This window comes from Lonchura striata, chromosome 15 (genome assembly GCF_050655825.1).
Source record: "Lonchura striata isolate lonStrDom1 chromosome 15, ASM5065582v1, whole genome shotgun sequence".
Classification (NCBI taxonomy): Eukaryota; Metazoa; Chordata; class Aves; order Passeriformes; family Estrildidae; genus Lonchura; species Lonchura striata.
The window spans coordinates 4,257,745-4,274,590 of NC_140717.1; the positions used below are offsets into that span (position 1 = coordinate 4,257,745).

A 16,846-nucleotide genomic window follows, 5' to 3' on the forward strand; every position below is an offset into this window, starting at 1 on the left:
GTGTCTGAAGTAAATTTTGCTTTTAATTACAGCTGATGACACTTTGGATTTGTCTTGAAGGCCGCTCTGAGACCCCTCTTGTCTCACAATTGTTGTGCTCTGTGTGTTAATAATTTGGGCAGCAGGGCCTGAAGACAGACAATGATCATGCCACTCCAGCAGGGATGAACCACAACAGCCATGGACATGAGGAATATCCCAATCCAACCATTTTTCCAAGTAAGGGAAAGCTCACACTAAAACTCAGTTCCTCATGAAAGTCCCCCCCATCATGACTTTCCTTTGGTACTGTGTCTAAAATCCACCACTGGGAAGAGATTACATGCAATCCATGCTTCCACAAACTCCACTAAAATGTTAATTCTCCCATCAATGCAATTAGCTAACAGGGAGGAAAGTGATTAGACAGAAACACTCAGCAGCTGCAAAGTCTGACATTTTCTTAAGGAATCAATAGAGTTGGGCCTGGGAACCAAACCTCCCTCATGCACCAAGAGATCCCTGTTGAGTCTGCACTTTTATCCCATGGATAAATGTAAGTCAACACCCCTGAATGTCATAATCCCCCAATTTATGCATGGTCTGTGGGACCTTTTGTTTTTGCATTTGAAACACCATGTTCCTATTAGCACTGAGATCTAGGAAATTATCCATGGGAAAGATCTCCACACACAGCCCCTTTCTGCACTGTTGCAATGGGAACATTAACAACTTTGAATGGATTTCTTTCCCAGCCCAGGTGATCTGGAGCTCTGTGCTGCTCACTGAGGTGTCACAGCACAATTTTCACAGCCAGGGAATCGTAACCAAACACGAGGGGAAAAACCACAGCCCAGGAATGAAGAATCTCTTACAGGTATTTGCTGAACAGCTGTGGTGACATAAAAACAACAGGAAAGAATCAAGATTAACTCAATCAAAAACTACTCAGTGAAAATTTGATTTAGAAAATTACTATCTGATCAAGAGTTTTGGTCAATAAAAACCAAAACAATTACTGCTATCAAAATTAACAATTTAAATATGATTCTTAATTACTGCATATTTTTTATACTTAAAGACATCCCAAGCCCTCTCTGCCCTGGATTTCAGTGAAGTTCATAGGAAGTTATTATTGATAGTCATATATGGTTACAAAGAATTATTTATATTCTGCTCTACCTCATACTCTGATTATTTCTGGTTAATGATGCTGATGATAATGAGATATCACACAGAATGAGAGGGCAGAACACTGCATGTGAAAGTCAGGGAAGAAAAATTAACATGGGAATATTCACAAACTTCTGTGGACTCTTCCCTGAACACAGCCAAGGAACGTGATTTGAAAAAACATCAATTCTTGCTATGCTCAAAAATACTGAATTAAAAATCCCTATAAAGCAAAATCCCTAATTGTCCTAAGGACAGGAAGTGCAGTTCATGCTCTAATGGCTTCTCTAATAAAGCAACTCTATAATTCCCTGGCATTCCTCAGGACACTCTTGATTTCCACACTGGAAGTGTCCCCAGCTGGTGAGACTGTCCAACACCCATTGAACTGTGCCTGGTACCAGAGGAGGTGGAGATGGAACCATTTCAAGGAATGGACATTTGGAATAAGAAGAGCCCTAAAGCAATGCATTGAAGGTGAGGTCCCACTCCTGACCCGTAACATCAAGGACTGCACCCACACCACTCAACATCTGGCAGAGAACTTCAGCAGCTGGAACCACTCCCACCTTCTGACACTCCAAGCAAGGCACAAATGAGGTTTAGGTGCTCCAAAAGCCCCTTGGAAGACTGACTATTTCTCCCCACTGAGCTTTGGGACTACAGGTGGCTGACACCTGAAGGTTGAGGGATGTGATATTTCTTTATGACATCTGATTTTCAGAGCAGCTGAGTCACCCTTTAGTGCCTAAATACACATTTATTGTCTCTGAGAAATCAATCTGAATGTCAGAAAAAGATTTTTTATTCTTAAAAGTGGGGGGGATCACTGTACTCTTATCCCAAATTCTGTTATTTCCTTTGAGATCAAACACTTACATTCACAACAGATTCCTTGAATTTGATGTGGAGCCTGTAGTTGGAAAGGGCAATGATGGCATCCTCTGCTCGTCCCACATACTCTGTGCTCTCCCCGTGGAGCTCAATGAACGGCACCTGTAGAAAGGCAGCAAAAAATCTCATTTCAGAAACCATTTCCCAAAAATCTGCCCCTCCTGCAGCACAAGAAATCAAACAAAGTCTGCTGAGAATTCAGCCTTGTTATTGCTGCTAAGGAGGAACATCAGGTAAGGTTGGCTCTGAGGTTAATTGCAGCCTTTTCTTAAATTATCCCTTATTTTATGTTACTTTTCCTGAGTGGTAAGTGCCTGGTCAGGGAAAGCAATAAATTTTTATGAAAAATATCCTCACATTTTGGCAAGCAGGCTGACAAAGCCCTATGATTTATGCTCTCACTCCTTACTTAATGGAGAGTGGCATTTCCATAATGTTATTAAATTCATCCTAAAGTAGGCAAAACATCCAGGATGAATAATGTTCCCTGCTATTTCCCCACTATTCACTCAGCAAGCTCAGGTAACCAGCCTAGGTTGGATCCCTAAATGCTACAAAGCTGAGCTTGGACAAACCAAGCTTTTTGCTCCCTATTTCTCACAGTAAATATGAAAATGCACAAGAAGCTGCTGCTTTATAAAGTCAGAAACCTGCAAAGTCATTCACCATACATGGTAATTGTACACTGGTTAATTAAAATGTGACCTAAGCCCAGTTTAGCTGAGCCAGGTGGAAAGAGAAAATGCCCACCTTGAAAGTGATCCGGTTTTACACCAAAGTAGCTTGGAACAAATAAAAATACTTTGTATTACAATGAAACTCTTGAGTTGATGCAAGAGTGTCTACATGGAGAGCCAGGCTGGGAGAGCTGGGGGTGCTCACCTGGAGAGGAGAAGCTCCAGGGAGAGCTCAGAGCCCTTTCAGGGCCTGAAGGGGCTCCAGGAGAGCTGGAGAGGGACTGGGACAAGGGATGGAGGGACAGGACACAGGGAATGGCTCCCAGTGCCAGAAGGCAGGGATGGATGGGATACTGGGAATTGGGAATTGTTCCCTGTGAGGTGGGCAGGCCCTGGCACAGGGTGCCCAGAGCAGCTGTGGCTGCCCCTGGATCCCTGGCAGTGCCCAAGGCCAGGCTGGACACTGGGGCTGGGAGAAGCCTGGGATGGTTTGAGGTGTCCCTGCCCATGGCAGGGGTGAGACTGAATGGGCTTTGAAGTCCTTTTCAACACAAACTATTCCATGATTCTATGGTAAATAATTTGTACTAAACTGATTTCAAAAGGAACTTTGGAAAATAAAGAAAATAAAAAATATCTCTTTTTTTGCAGCAGAAGACTTTTGGCTTCATAATAACCAGATGCCAAGGCAGTGTTCAATCAGCTTAGTGCTGCTTTTTCCAAAACAACAGAGTTCTAAACTATGGAATAAAACCCTACCCTTGGAATTAATGCACAGGTAGCAGAGATACTTTTCAGACACTGGAAGAAATTTATTGTAATAAAATGTCCAAGTTCTCTGTCCTACCAAGACAGCAAATGAGTTTCTGTGCTGTGAATTAAAATTCTGGAGGAGATGGCAGAGAATCCATAACCCAACTGGAGGCAGTGTGATTTGAACAGGAGCAGTGTGGTGATTACCTGAAGGTTCTCATCTTCTCGGATCAGCTGCTTCCTGGGAAAAATCTGATTAGCCTGGATGCATTCAAGGCTGTGCTGAGTCTCTTCATCCTGAGGAACAAAGTGTGACAGTCACCTGCAGCACTGGCACCTGCTACCACCTTCGCCAACCATGCACAGCCAAGGAAAAGCTCCCACAGGATGAAGTGTCCAGAGAATTCCAGGAGCAGTAACTCACTAAAGTTTCTAAACTCTCCAACATGGGCCCTCAGACAACAAATTTGGTATTAGCAACCAGTTCCCTTACTACAGCCTGATTAATAAAGTCATTAAAAGCTGAAAGACTTATAGCAGCATTAGGAAAAAAAGCATTAGCACTATGCCTAAAACTCAGCAACCCCACATTTAATTCCCTAATGTTTTTCCCATTTTAAACTCTTCTACTCTGTCACAGACCCTGCAAAGCCCCTTTGCTTACCATGACAGGCCCTGGGCAGGAGGAGGAATCCTCGTCTTTACTTGCAATACTTCGAGCTCTTCACTTACTAAAATCTAGAAAATCAGGAAAGTATAATGATGAAATAAGATTCATTTTCTCTTGGCAAATAAATACAAATTAACTTTTAAAGACTGTGAATGTAGCTGTTAGAAAACTGAGAGCAAACAGTAATTATGAAAAGATGAAATCTATAGAAGCTCCCTCTCCTGAGAGCCAAAATTGTTTCAAAATGTGTTTGGTTCCTTCTGTTCATCCTGAAAAATTACCTTTGGATGTGCTGCTGGGAGAACACCTGTCTGAAGGCAGTAATTAGACCAGTGTTTATATAATTTAAATTAAAACATGTTCATCTTTCCAGATCCCCCAGAATTTTCTCCCAAGTTGCCTGCAGATGGTGAATCAGAAATCCGTGGGATACTAATCAAAGGGATCCTTGGGGCTGATCTGGTGTGGAACACAGGATTTGGATCTTCCTGGAACAAGCTCATTTCAACTATGGCATATGAACTGGAGTTCTTATTGGGATAAAAATCCTAATTTTACACTTACAGCTCATTTTGGATATCCATGGATGTACCAAAATATCAATTTTCCTGCACCAACATTTCCAAGAGTTCCAGAACACTATACTAGGGACTTGCTCTCCCCACTACCCAATAAACCCCTCAGTTTTCATCATCTGCAAAATTTCTGGGAATATTAACATAGTCCTGAGGTTTATGCAAATCACCCAGTTAAGAACTGAATGAGTCAACTGAATACAGGAGTTACAGTTTGGGTTTGGGATGGATTTTATACTCAGCTTTTTATTCCCATGTAGGTTCTTCCTTGTTCTACTCAAGCAGAATTCACTCAGGTATTTATGGGGTTTGCAGACAGTGGTACGCAAAACTTAAAAATGAAAATACATCACACGAGTGCAGTCAGTTCTCAGTTCAGTTCTCGTATCTCACTTTACTTGTAAATGTGTTTCTAATTGTCAGTGCTGAGGCTGACAGAGAAAACCACTTTAATCCATCAGCTCCCAGCACTGCAGGGAGCCCTGCACACATCCTGTGCTTGGTATGGAATATAGAGAGGGCAAAGGAGCAGCAGCTGCACATCAAGTACCCTCACATAGGTGTGTTTGTAAATATATTTACATAAAAGGCGGAAATGGTGAGCAGAATCAAGCTCAAACTGCTATGAATTCACTAAAAATTAATGCAAAAAGTAGACATAGAATCCTGGGAGAGCTGGAGAGGGACTTGGGATGAGGGTCTCAAGCAACAGGACCAGGGGAATGGCTTCCCAGTGCCAGAGGGCAGGGCTGGATGGGATATTGGGAATTGTTCCCTGGCAGGGTGGGCAGGCCCTGGCACAGGTGCCCAGAGCAGCTGTGGCTGCCCCTGGATCCCTGACAGTGCCCAAGGTCAGGTTGGATGGGGCTGGGAGCAGCCTGGGCTGGTGGAAGGCGTCACTGCCCATGGCAGGGGGGACATGAGATGAATTTTAAGGTCCCTTCCCACCAAAACCATTCCAGGATAGTATGATATAAAAAACTCCTTGTTATTTCAATGAACTCCTTCAGCTTCACACACAATTATCAGAGAAACACCAACTTAATCTTAAAAATCTGCTTTATTACAAATTTGAAGCTTGCTTAGTATCTCTGGGGAAAAGCTTTAATTTAATAGGCACTATGCTGGAAAAAAATCTTTCATAGTTCAGTTTGATTAGATATATGTAATTTATAAGTTTATTACATAACTACCTACATATTAATAAAACCAGTATTAGCTTAGAAAATTGTGTCTTTTAAAATATCTTACAGTTGTGCATAAACCAGTATAAACCTCCAGCAGAGACTATCCAAAATACCAAGTTTCAGTATAACTCCTGCAATCAGTGCAGAATAATTTCTACTGTGACAGTGTGGCTCTTTCCATGTGAGAATCTTCCTTTTTAAGCTGAAATTTTGGAAAAGCTGTGTGGAAAAAAAAATCTGCCTGTTTCAGTTTGGATCAGGACTATCAGATGCAAAGGGTGATGCTGCCAAGATAAATGGTACAAGAAGTTATAGGACTGGTTCTAAAGCAAACACTTTGCTCTGGCTGCTGCTGGGCATCAGTGAAACGCTTCAGCAACTTCCCTGCCACCAAAGGAATGCTGAAAATTGCTGACAGAAATAGCAAAAAGGCTGAATTGTTACAGTGAGGCTCTCTGAGCTGCTGGACAGTGAATACTTGGAAAGAAATCATTCCTTTCCCATCATGTCCACGAGCCGAGCCCGCTCCCTCCAGCAACTCAAGGTCACTGGGCTGAGCAAGAAGAAAAGGGAACAGCTCTGGGAGCAGGGATGCACCACACACTGCTCAGGACAGCCCAAACCACACCTGAACCCACACTTTTTTCTATCCCAAAGCTTTCTAACCCGTTCCCAGTTCAGCAAACTCTTCCCATGGGAACAGGAGGAGGATCCCAGTGACTGTTGCCACCTCATAAGGGCATTTCTGGCTTTAGAAGCCTTGGCAGTAAGAACATTCCTCCTATCATCAACTCCACCAAGCACTCCTGAACCCTCCCCACCATCATTCCCTGTGCTGCTCCAAGGGACAGCTGGGGACAAAGCCAGCCCAGCAGCAAGTGGCTGCACAAACCCATTCTCAGGCTGATCCACACCACTTTTAGGACTGCAGAATGGAAGGAGAATTCTCATTCTGTTCAAGTGCAGCTCTGCCCTGACAGTAAAACCCATTTTCCAGAAGTGAAATGGAAAGGTACAAACACAGTGCAGTTAAAAACCTGGTCACAGGCTCCTCCTTATCAACAGGATCACAGAAAAACAGCAGCCAGCTTATACACAGAGCAGTAAAACTTGGTTTTATTGGTACAAATACTGGGTTTGGTCAGGATTGAGGCCAAAAAAAGGTGCTGTTATCAATTTACTGTCAGCCCTTTTACCTGCAATTCCATGTGTGTTAAATTATGTCAAAAAAGAGAATGGTCTTGTTAATTCTCCATCCTTATGTTGTACGTGAAAGAATGGTCTTGTTAATTCTCCATCCTTATGTTCTGTGTTAAGGGATAAATGATGAGCAAAGGTTGTAACCTCAGACTCTGTTCAGCCTCTACAGGAACATTTTAATTACCTTTTGTTTCAGATGTACCTTCTGGTTTAAATTATGTACATAATTTAGAGTAGCAATAACCACCTGTTTGCCAGTGAATCTAAACAAAAAAGATTAGCTAAATAAAGGATCGTTTAAATTCACATATATTTGAATGCAGTTGGACTTTCAGCGAGGAAAAGAAAAAACTGGAGGGAAAAAAGAAAGAAGGAACAATCCAATCATTTAACTTTGTTCCCTTACCTTCCCCATCCAGACTGAATTCCATGTATTTTAATATCAAAATCAGACTGAACTGACCCCTGAGCTGTTTACATACTGTGGCACAGCTGCCCTCTGAGTTTGGAATTCAAACTTTTTGGCAAAGGAACATTAGAAAATTTGAGAATTGAACATTCAGGAATGCGCTGTACCTTGAGCAAAAGATGCTTCTGTTGCAAACTGGAAACACTTCTCCCCCTTTGGCAGGTGGAAGGAAATTTCTGAGATAAGGATTACCACTCAAATTTCTCTCATTTCAGTCCCTGACAGGGAGGTTTCTCCTCTTCCCTGACACCATAGGCTGCAGGGACTGAGTAACTTTCACCAGGATTTACTGGGAAAGCAGCTAACAACATGGATATTTGCACATTGTTCAGGAATAGGAGCAGGACAAAGAATGTGTCTGAAGCTTGGGCACAACTAAGAGTCAGGAAACTTCCTTTCTAATAATTAAAGGCTGCAAACTCCAACTCAGTGAAATACTAATTTTTATCTAAGATTTTGGAAAAAAATTGATTTAATTAAGAGAATAATCAGTGATGAGCACAGAATCCACAAACAAGCAGCTGATCTTACCAAAGAATGAGAGAATAAACAGTCCTCTCTTGTCCCAGAAAGTTCCAACTGTTCTCTTCTGATACTTCACATTGGCAGCTGCAAATACAAAGACAACACTTTAAAACATGAACTCGCCTTGAAAAAAAACACTTTTAAACCTGCATGCTAGACAGGGCACTCCACTGTGGGGGAAGTTTGGATTAATTCAAGAGGAAAAAAAGAAAGTCTGAGTGCCTTGGAATTGTAACAAGAGCTTAACATGGCCAGAGAGGGAATTGCAGGACTGGATTCTGATGGGTATGTGTGGATAAGGCCTCTTGGCTGGCAAGGAGCAGTTCTGAAATCATGGCAACAAAGCAATTCAGAATTTTCATAAATTAGTAAACAAAGCAAAAATTACTTCACAATACGAGCTACAGGAGAGAGTTTTATAGAAGATCCAACAGGATCCAACACTGATCTTCAAAGTGGGTTTAATTTTACATTGCAATTGGCATTTCTAGCCCCAAGAAAGCCAATGAAGACCCCCAAACAGTGGTTGCTGCCCGCGTGCTTTGGGTCCAATGGTGCAAAAATCCCAGGGATCAGCAATGCTCATGAGGCCACTCCTGCCAAGACTTTTCCTTTGGATTTTCAAATACTGTACAAACATTTATTGCACCAAAAAAGAGGTAGTGTGCCAGAAATATCCATTTGTCAAAAAATTAGATGGAGAAAATATCTGATCTGCTTCATTCCTACAGTCATTCCAACAAGACCAACAGATACCTCCTGTGGCAACAGAAGGACATAAAGTTTAATGCTAAAATACCCAAACACTACAATTGAAATCTCCTGACTAACCCCATTGTTCCTAAAGCACACAAGCAAACTGAATGGGACACCACTGCTTGTATCCAAAGGTTTGCTCTTCACAGAAACTTGGATACTCTCCCAGTAGTACTGTACTCTCCACACTGCATCTGGATATGCCTGGAAAGTCCACTTTCTCCACCATATAATCCTGCTGCTGGAAATAGTTTGTCTGTACTTTGATGTGCCACAACTACTGATAATTTTCACATTCTGGTAAATGAAATAAAATACTTTTGTATTTTGTGTTCATCGTATCCTTTAGTTTATAGATTATGACAAGGAAAAGAAGTAGTACACAGAAAAAGGAGATGTAATTTTAGGACTGACAGTAGAAAAAGTTTAGGAAGTGCATCAAAAATTGTGCGTTTCAAGGAGTTGTGCCCCAGGCCCAGCATTGCCAGCTGGGTGAGGGAGGGGATTGTCCAGCTCTGCTCTGGGGTGGCCTCTCCTCAATTGCCGGGGACAGTTTCACCACAATGTCAGAAGGATCTAAAGCTGTTGGAGATGGACCAAAGGAGGGGCACGAGGATGGGGAAGGGTCTGGAGGAGCAGCTGAGAACACTGGGAGTGTTCAGCTGGAGCAGAGGAGGCTGAGGGGAGATTCCTCAGGGGCTGCAGCTCCTCCCCAGGGCAGCTCCCAGCTCTGCCCTGGGACAGGGACAGCACCCAGGGAACGGCTGGAGCTGGGCCAGGAGGATGGAGAGCAGGAAACGTTCTTCCCCCAGAGGTGCTGGCACTGCCCAGGGAATGGGCACAGCCCCGAGGCTGCCAGAGCTCCAGGAGCTTTTGGACACCAGGGATGGACAGGGTGGGGTTGTTGGGGGTCTGGGCAGGGCCAGGGGATGGATCAGTGATCCCTGTAGGTCTCTTCCCATGCAAGGCTTTAATGATTCTAAGATTCTAATACAAACTGATATGCACCAGAAGGAATTCTACCATCTCACATGATGGACACCTTAGGGAATCTCATGGAATCTCAGTATTTACACAAACAGGGGGCTGAGGATATGCTCTAACAGAGAGCTCCTGTGTTGATGCCAGCTGTCCAAACCCTCAGCTAAACTTCGATTTACCATTTCATAAAACAGTTTCTAAAAGCAACATTTCATTACCTGCAACAGAGGTTAACTTTGTTTCTATTTTAAAAAAAATCTCTCTCAGCCAACACACCAAACACCAATCTCAATAATTTTATGGGTCGATAATCAATCCCAGCACCCAGGTGGGAATGGGCACAGCTTGACTCTGAGCTACCAGCTTGAGCATGCAACAAGTTCAACTTCACAGCTGCCTGTTGATACAAAGCCATCTTTGAAGGGAATATGGAGCAAGTTTATTAAACACACACAAAAAAAAGCTCTGAAGGCAGACTATACAACTCTAGAATGACTCCTCAGAGACAGTGTTCTGGCCACGTATTTGCTTTTCAAAAGGCAAGATACACATTTTGGGTGCAGGAGCTGGACCGATTTTGTGTGGTTTCAGTCCAAATGAGGAAAAAAAAAAGCCTTCACAAAATCTACAACAAGCTTTTTATTGATTTTAATGAGGCTTGGAAGAAGCCACCAAATCTCAAGAGTTTTGTCAAGAAGTTTAAAAACAGGACAAAAATGTTCCAATATAAGCATTAACAATTCCGCTTCCTTGCTGCCAGAGCTCAGCAAACCCCCCCAACACGTTCATCAGCATTCCTGCTGCAAGGCTGCTGGGCTCTGATAAGAACCTCCAATGTTATCACTTCCTAAGTCAACAACTTCTGCCAAAATAAGGGGAAAAGCTGCCTGTAAGAAGAAACACTGCTATGAGTTCTGCTGGCCCTCTCCAAAACAAGTCCTGATGGGAGCACTCCAAGGTCAGGAGCAGCTGTTTAATTAACACATCCCAGCACATCCCAGGGAGCTGCCCCACAGGACAGGGATGCAGCCATCCCCTCCAGGTGTTCCCACCACTTCCTCTGCAGCACCTCAGCTGTGTGAGCAACAGAAGGGATTCAGCACCATCAGCAAAGACAAGGAGAACAGATGGAAAAGAGACAGGATCCATTCACTAAATGAAGTGTGTCTTTTAAGGATGGGCTTTGCAGCACCTTTATTGGACTGTCACACTCTCAAAGCTGGTTTGGTTGAGCAGAGGATGGTTTGGGTTGGAAGAGACCTTAAAGCCCTTCCAAGCCACCCTGCCATGGGCAGGAACACCTTCCACTGTCCCAGGCTGCTCCCAGCCCCATCCAGCCTGGCCTTGGGCACTGCCAGGGATCCAGGGGCAGCCACAGCTGCTCTGGGCACCTGTGCCAGGGCCTGCCCACCCTCCCAGGGAACAATTCCCAATTCCCAATCTCCCAATCCATCCCTGCCCTCTGGCACTGGAAGCCACTCCCTGTGTCCTGTCCCTCCATCCCTTGTCCCCAGTCCCTCTCCAGCTCTCCTGGAGCCCCTTTAGGCCCTGGAAGGGCTCTGAGCTCTCCCTGGAGCTTCTCCTCTCCAGGTGAGCACCCCCAGCTCTCCCAGCCTGGCTCCAGAGCAGAGGGGCTCCAGCCCTTGCAGCATCTCTGGTGCCTCCTCTAGACTGGCTTCAGCAGCTCCAGGTCTCTCCTGTGCTGGCCCCAGGGCTGGGGCAGCTCTGCAGGTGGGTGTCACCTGGGCAGGGCACAACCCCCTCCCCTGATTCCAGCACAGGTGCCCAAGGACATCCTGTCACTGCCCAATTCAAACATGTCACACTCTGCTCCAGGACTGAAGGGGATGGGAACAAGAACACTTCACTTTTCATTCGAGTCATCCTCTAAGATCCTGCTCTGGCGCCTATTTTGGGAACCTGGGCATTGGGTGAACACTCAGCACAAAGGTCTCGCCTCCAGTTTTTTTTCTTGGAAGAAGTTATGGAGAAGTAGAGTATTTGCATTGTATATCAATCATACAGTGAAACACAAGTAATAGTACAGCTGGAGGGGGAAATTCCAAATAATTGTTTCCAAACTGTAAAACTTTTATCCCTGGCCATATCCCAACCGCTGGGGTTCCAAGGGCTACCCAATCCTACATCAAAGCCGGCCCTACTCTGAGCAGTGATGGACTACAGGAACTCCAAAATCTAAATTATTTGAGCCTGTGACAGTGTTTTTCTTGACATTTATTTTAATAAAACATTGGCAAATTGCTAGGAAAAGCACTCTGGAGAAGTTTCAATCAACATGTTTGTTTAATTAGGTGACTGGAAGGTTGTCTCTACAGTTTCTTTGCTGAAAGGCTCTATCAGCCAAAGCAGGAGAGCCATGATTTGATAAGCATGGAAATGGCACAAGGGAAAAATAACTGGGGAGAAAAACAAATCCAGATTTTCTCTAGCTGACAGTTAGCCTCATAAAGATGTAAACAAACACAACCAAAAGCAGCTGGTTTCCTACTAATTGACTATTTTGAATATGTATTTTCCCCTCCCTTTGCCAAAATATGGCATTTCCACACCAGTTGTACCACACCATGTCCCAACGTAACATGATGCAAGTGTGGTTTTTGATGAGAAGTTCTGCATTCCTGTTTACATTCTGAACTTCCCAATATACTGTTCCCACTCACCCCAGCTCTGCTATGAGGGGAACCTTCTCTTGCATGGGATTACCAAACACCCCCCATTTCTTTCATCACCTTTGGGTTTGGCTGCTCCCTGCTCACTTTAGCTCACAGGTTGTTCTTCTCCTCCTCTCTCCTTTTTCTGTTCTTCCTGGTGGATTCAGCTTCCTTTCCCTGCTATTTTTACACAACTCTTAGCGTGCTCAGGAGCAGGAACACAGTGCTGCTATCAGCTGCCCACCAGCTGGGGGATGTGGTCAGCTGGTGGCCAAGCTGGAAACCACAGAGTGATGGGAGCACTGGGAATGCAGCCACTCCCAAGGCTGGATGGGGCAAAGCTGCTCCTTAATAGAAAGTCTGAAAACGTGCACATGGAGAAGAAGGAAAGCTGATCCTCAGGGAGGCATTTTCTGGTTTTTAGTGCCATGTGTCACAGAATTTCTGAGGCTGAAAAAGACCTTTGAGGCCATTGATTTGGCACCACTGTGTTCACCACTGACCCATGTCCCTAAGAATCACACTTAGAGCTAAGTCTCTCCAGGGATGGGGACAACAGCACTGCCCTGAGAGCTGTGCCAGGCTGGACAACTATTTCCATCAGGAAATCTGCCCTAATATCCACCCTGAGCCTCCCCTGGCCCAGCCTGAGGCCGTTCCCTCTCCTCCTGTCCCTGTTCCCTGGAGCAGAGCCCGACCCCCCGGCTGTCCCCTCCTGTCAGGAGCTGTACAGAGCCACAAGGTCCCCCCATTTCTCCAGGCTGAACGACCCCAGTTCTCTCCATCTTGTCCATCATCCACTTCCCTGAAGGAAATAACATCATTGCAGCTGGATATGAAGGCGTGCACACAGCCACACTCAAATACCTGACAGGGAGAGCAGAACAGCCACACGGAACATCCCACATTCCCACAGCACCAGTGGAACTGTCCTGCATCACAGCATTTTGAAAAGGTCTCATTCCACTTTCTGTTCTCTCTGCTTTTATGAGTGAAGAATAAATTTAATTAGAAGAGTCCAAAGCATCAAAAAAGCTTTGTCAACATCTGTCACTGCACTGACTCATGCATTAATGGCAGGTCGGCATTTGGGCTTCCTTCATCTTCCCACTCAGAAGTGGCACTAATCTGCTTTTAAAGCAGTTTGATTAAGCTGATTATCTTTGCAGATTTGTTAAAGATTGTTTCTTGCACTCTTCAGAAATTAAATGCAGAAGCAACAGTTCAAAGTTAAAAAAAATTCTTGAAAGAAAAACAGAACTTGGAATGGCAGAGGAAGGCAAGAGAAGCACTTCTGGGGATCTGATAGCAACAGACAGTACAGAAAAATTTGATTTTGCAATAAGAAATATCCTCTTTTTTCATAATTGATGTCTAGAATTTTAAAAAATCAATATTTAGGCAAGATAACAGTACTAATTATCCCCCAAAAAATATGCTTTTTAGGAAAGTGCTCCCAAATAAAAGACTCTACATCAATATTTTCCTTCACTGATCTCAAAACAACCCAGGTCAAAAGACCACAGCAAGCTTGAAACCAAAACCCACAACAAAATGCCACTTTTTCTTACAAAATTTCAGGTTCTCTTTTCTTTTAATTACTTTTTCATTTGGATAAAACCCTGGGATCCAAAGGCTGCAATTATTCATACATAAGCCAGGATACAATTTACCCATCAGAGATCTTCTGTACCGTGTCTATAATTTTCCTTTTATTTCAATTACTCCAAATTTCCCCGTTTTATGTGCATGACAGAAGAGGAACAGCTACCAAGGACCAACAGCTATATAGATCAGTCTGAACTGTAGAGAAACCTGGAAGGAAGGGAACTGAATCTGGATTTCAATATGGAAGCTGACAGGACACAGACCCAGTGGATTTGTGGAGATTCTAAGCTGGAAAGATGACCAGGTGTGCTGGGAAGGGGATTTATACCAACAGGTAACAAACAGCCATGAAATGCAGGGCAATGTCAGGCTGGAGTTATGAAACAAACAGCAAGGTTAGATCAGGCAGCAGAAGTTTCCATTTGAAAAGGCATAATGGAGAAAGAAGGGAATAATTTGCTCCTCGCAGTTCCCATTTTTCCATTAAGGTCCTCACAGCCCATTTGCCATGAGTCACACTCCCTCCCCTCTTTCTGCCTTTCTAGAAGGAAGGCAGCAAACAAGGAGGAGAAGTGGCTGTTAATCAAAGTCTCCAAGGTTTTACTCATCCTCCCAAAACACTTCTTCATCCCCCTTCCCTCCTCCAGTCGTGTCTTGCTGCAGCTCAGACCTTCCTGTAAGGGCCTTGGCAGCAGGAAGGGGCAGCAGAGGAGCATCCCACACTGCCCAGGACAGCTCCTCACCTGCTGACAGCAACACTACAGACACCAACAAGGAAGAAAAAAAGAGAAAGAAGGGTTTGAAAATAGGAAGAATCAAATGTGGTTTGAAAGCTCCTCTGGAGTTTCAAGATACACTCCCATTAGACTTTTCTCCCAGCCTGAACTTCCTCAGGACAACAACACAGTCACAGCTCTCAGCTCCTCAGTTGACCTCATTTTCACCACACTTTTTCTGGCATAAAACTTTGAAAATCTCTTTTACAAAACACCACTGGATGCTTTTGTTGCAAGACAATTTTTTAAAATACCAAATACCTGTTATTAATAATCTATTCGTGCTCTGAGAAATAAATGCCTAAGTTATTACAAGGTGATCCTAATGGGGACTTTGGTCCCCTCAGAGGCCTGGCAATCATGGAATGGTTTGGGTTTGAAGGAACTTTAAAGTTCATCCATGGCAGGGACACCTCCCACTGTCCCAGGCTGCTCCAAAACCCAATGTCCCACCTGGCCTTGGGCACTGCCAGGGATCCAGGGGCAGCCACAGCTGCTCTGGGCGCCTGTGCCAGGGCCTGCCCACCCTCACAGGGAACAATTCCCAATTCCCAATCTCCCATCCTTCCCTGCCCTCTGGCAGTGGGAGCCATTCCCTGTGTCCTGTCCCTCTACACTTTGATAAAACCCCCTCTCCAGCACTGCTGTGCTGCACAGCCCAGGACAGGCAGGACACAAAAGTTTGTTTGCTGTTATCAAGGCCTAGAACAAGACATCCCTTTCTCTGCTTGCACACCTTGCACAATGTAATTATGGGTAAAGTTTTAATCCATTAATTCTTCACTGGCATTAAAAAGACCTGTCCTGTCAAGGAGGCAATGGGAGATCCACACATCCACCCTCACTGCCTCCATCGAGGAACAGAAGCCATTAGAAGGCTCCGTGTTCCAGGATTCACACTGGATCACCTTACAGGACTGGAAAAGTTAATATTCCAAACTAACCCAGCACTTGGTAAAATTGTGGCACACTCCAGAAATGCCTTTTTTGATGTGGTATTAAGGCGGTTTTGCTTTACAACAGACTATGCTGCTATTCCCTGAAGCATGGTGAGCCAGCAGAAAGAGTACTGCTCCCATACTCCTCCCAAACAAAACACCCCTGCTTCCTTAGTTTACACAACTGGCATTTCAGACCCATCATGGCATACTCCAGCTCCTTGACACAAGACAAAACTAACCAAGAGAGCTGATCTTGGAACCACCACTCTGCAGTGCCGTAGATGTTGTTTGCTTCCAGAGCAGCACAGCCTGAAAAACTGCAAGACATTTCAGATTTCTAGAACTGGAGGCAGCTTAAGAATCACTTCAGCTCCTGCAGAAATTACATTTCTTTACAGAACTAATCAATTAGTCCATTCATCGCTTAGCCTGCTCACTTCTTTGTGAAATATTCAAGTAGTTTCAGTTTGAATGGCAGAGTTTACAGTTCAGATACCAAGCACACTCCCAAAGCCCTGATCCACTTCAGAGCTGTCAATCACACGACTGCATTCTGTACTGAAGGGAATTGAAGGGGCTTTTAGGAGTAATACATGTATTTCTGCCAGAATCTGTGAACCTGAGGATGAAGAGCCCTTCCCTTCAAAGTCTGCTCAATCCCTGTGGCAGGGGACAAGTATGTTTGAGCACAGCATTATTTACAGTATAAAACAGTAATTAATTCAAACCAAGCAAAGCTTTGAGTTCAGGTATTCCCTTATTAGTCCATGCAAAACAATCCTGAACAGAATAAAATAATCACATTGAAAGAGCTGACCTAAGTTGAGAGACAGCTTTATTTAGCTACAAGCAACCCCTTTTGATGAAGTGACCTCCTAAATTGCACATTTCAGGAACTAATCAAGGATCAGAGTAGCTTTTCTAGGCTCACAAAAAGCTGTTTCCTAGAGAGCAGTCCACACACTTGTTTGGGCATCACCCACAAGGCTGCCAAGCCACCAAGAGCACTC

General features: G+C 44.2%; 1 protein-coding gene across 15 annotated transcripts in view; it reads right to left on the bottom strand.

Moving 5' to 3' along the window:
• The window catches only part of MTMR3 (myotubularin related protein 3), a 74,312-nt gene that overhangs the window by 34,513 nt on the left and 22,953 nt on the right, over positions 1–16,846 (bottom strand). For 13 of the 15 annotated variants that reach the window (XM_021537314.3, XM_085592856.1, XM_021537312.3 and 10 more), the window contains 4 exons: positions 8,109–8,186; positions 4,141–4,214; positions 3,684–3,773; positions 2,032–2,148 (listed from right to left, as the gene is read on the bottom strand). In XM_021537314.3, coding sequence (XP_021392989.3) covers positions 2,032–2,148; positions 3,684–3,773; positions 4,141–4,143 — 210 coding nt within the window. In that variant the 5' untranslated portion in view covers positions 4,144–4,214; positions 8,109–8,186. The other 2 variants (XM_085592850.1, XM_085592851.1) reach the window with 2 other exon arrangements.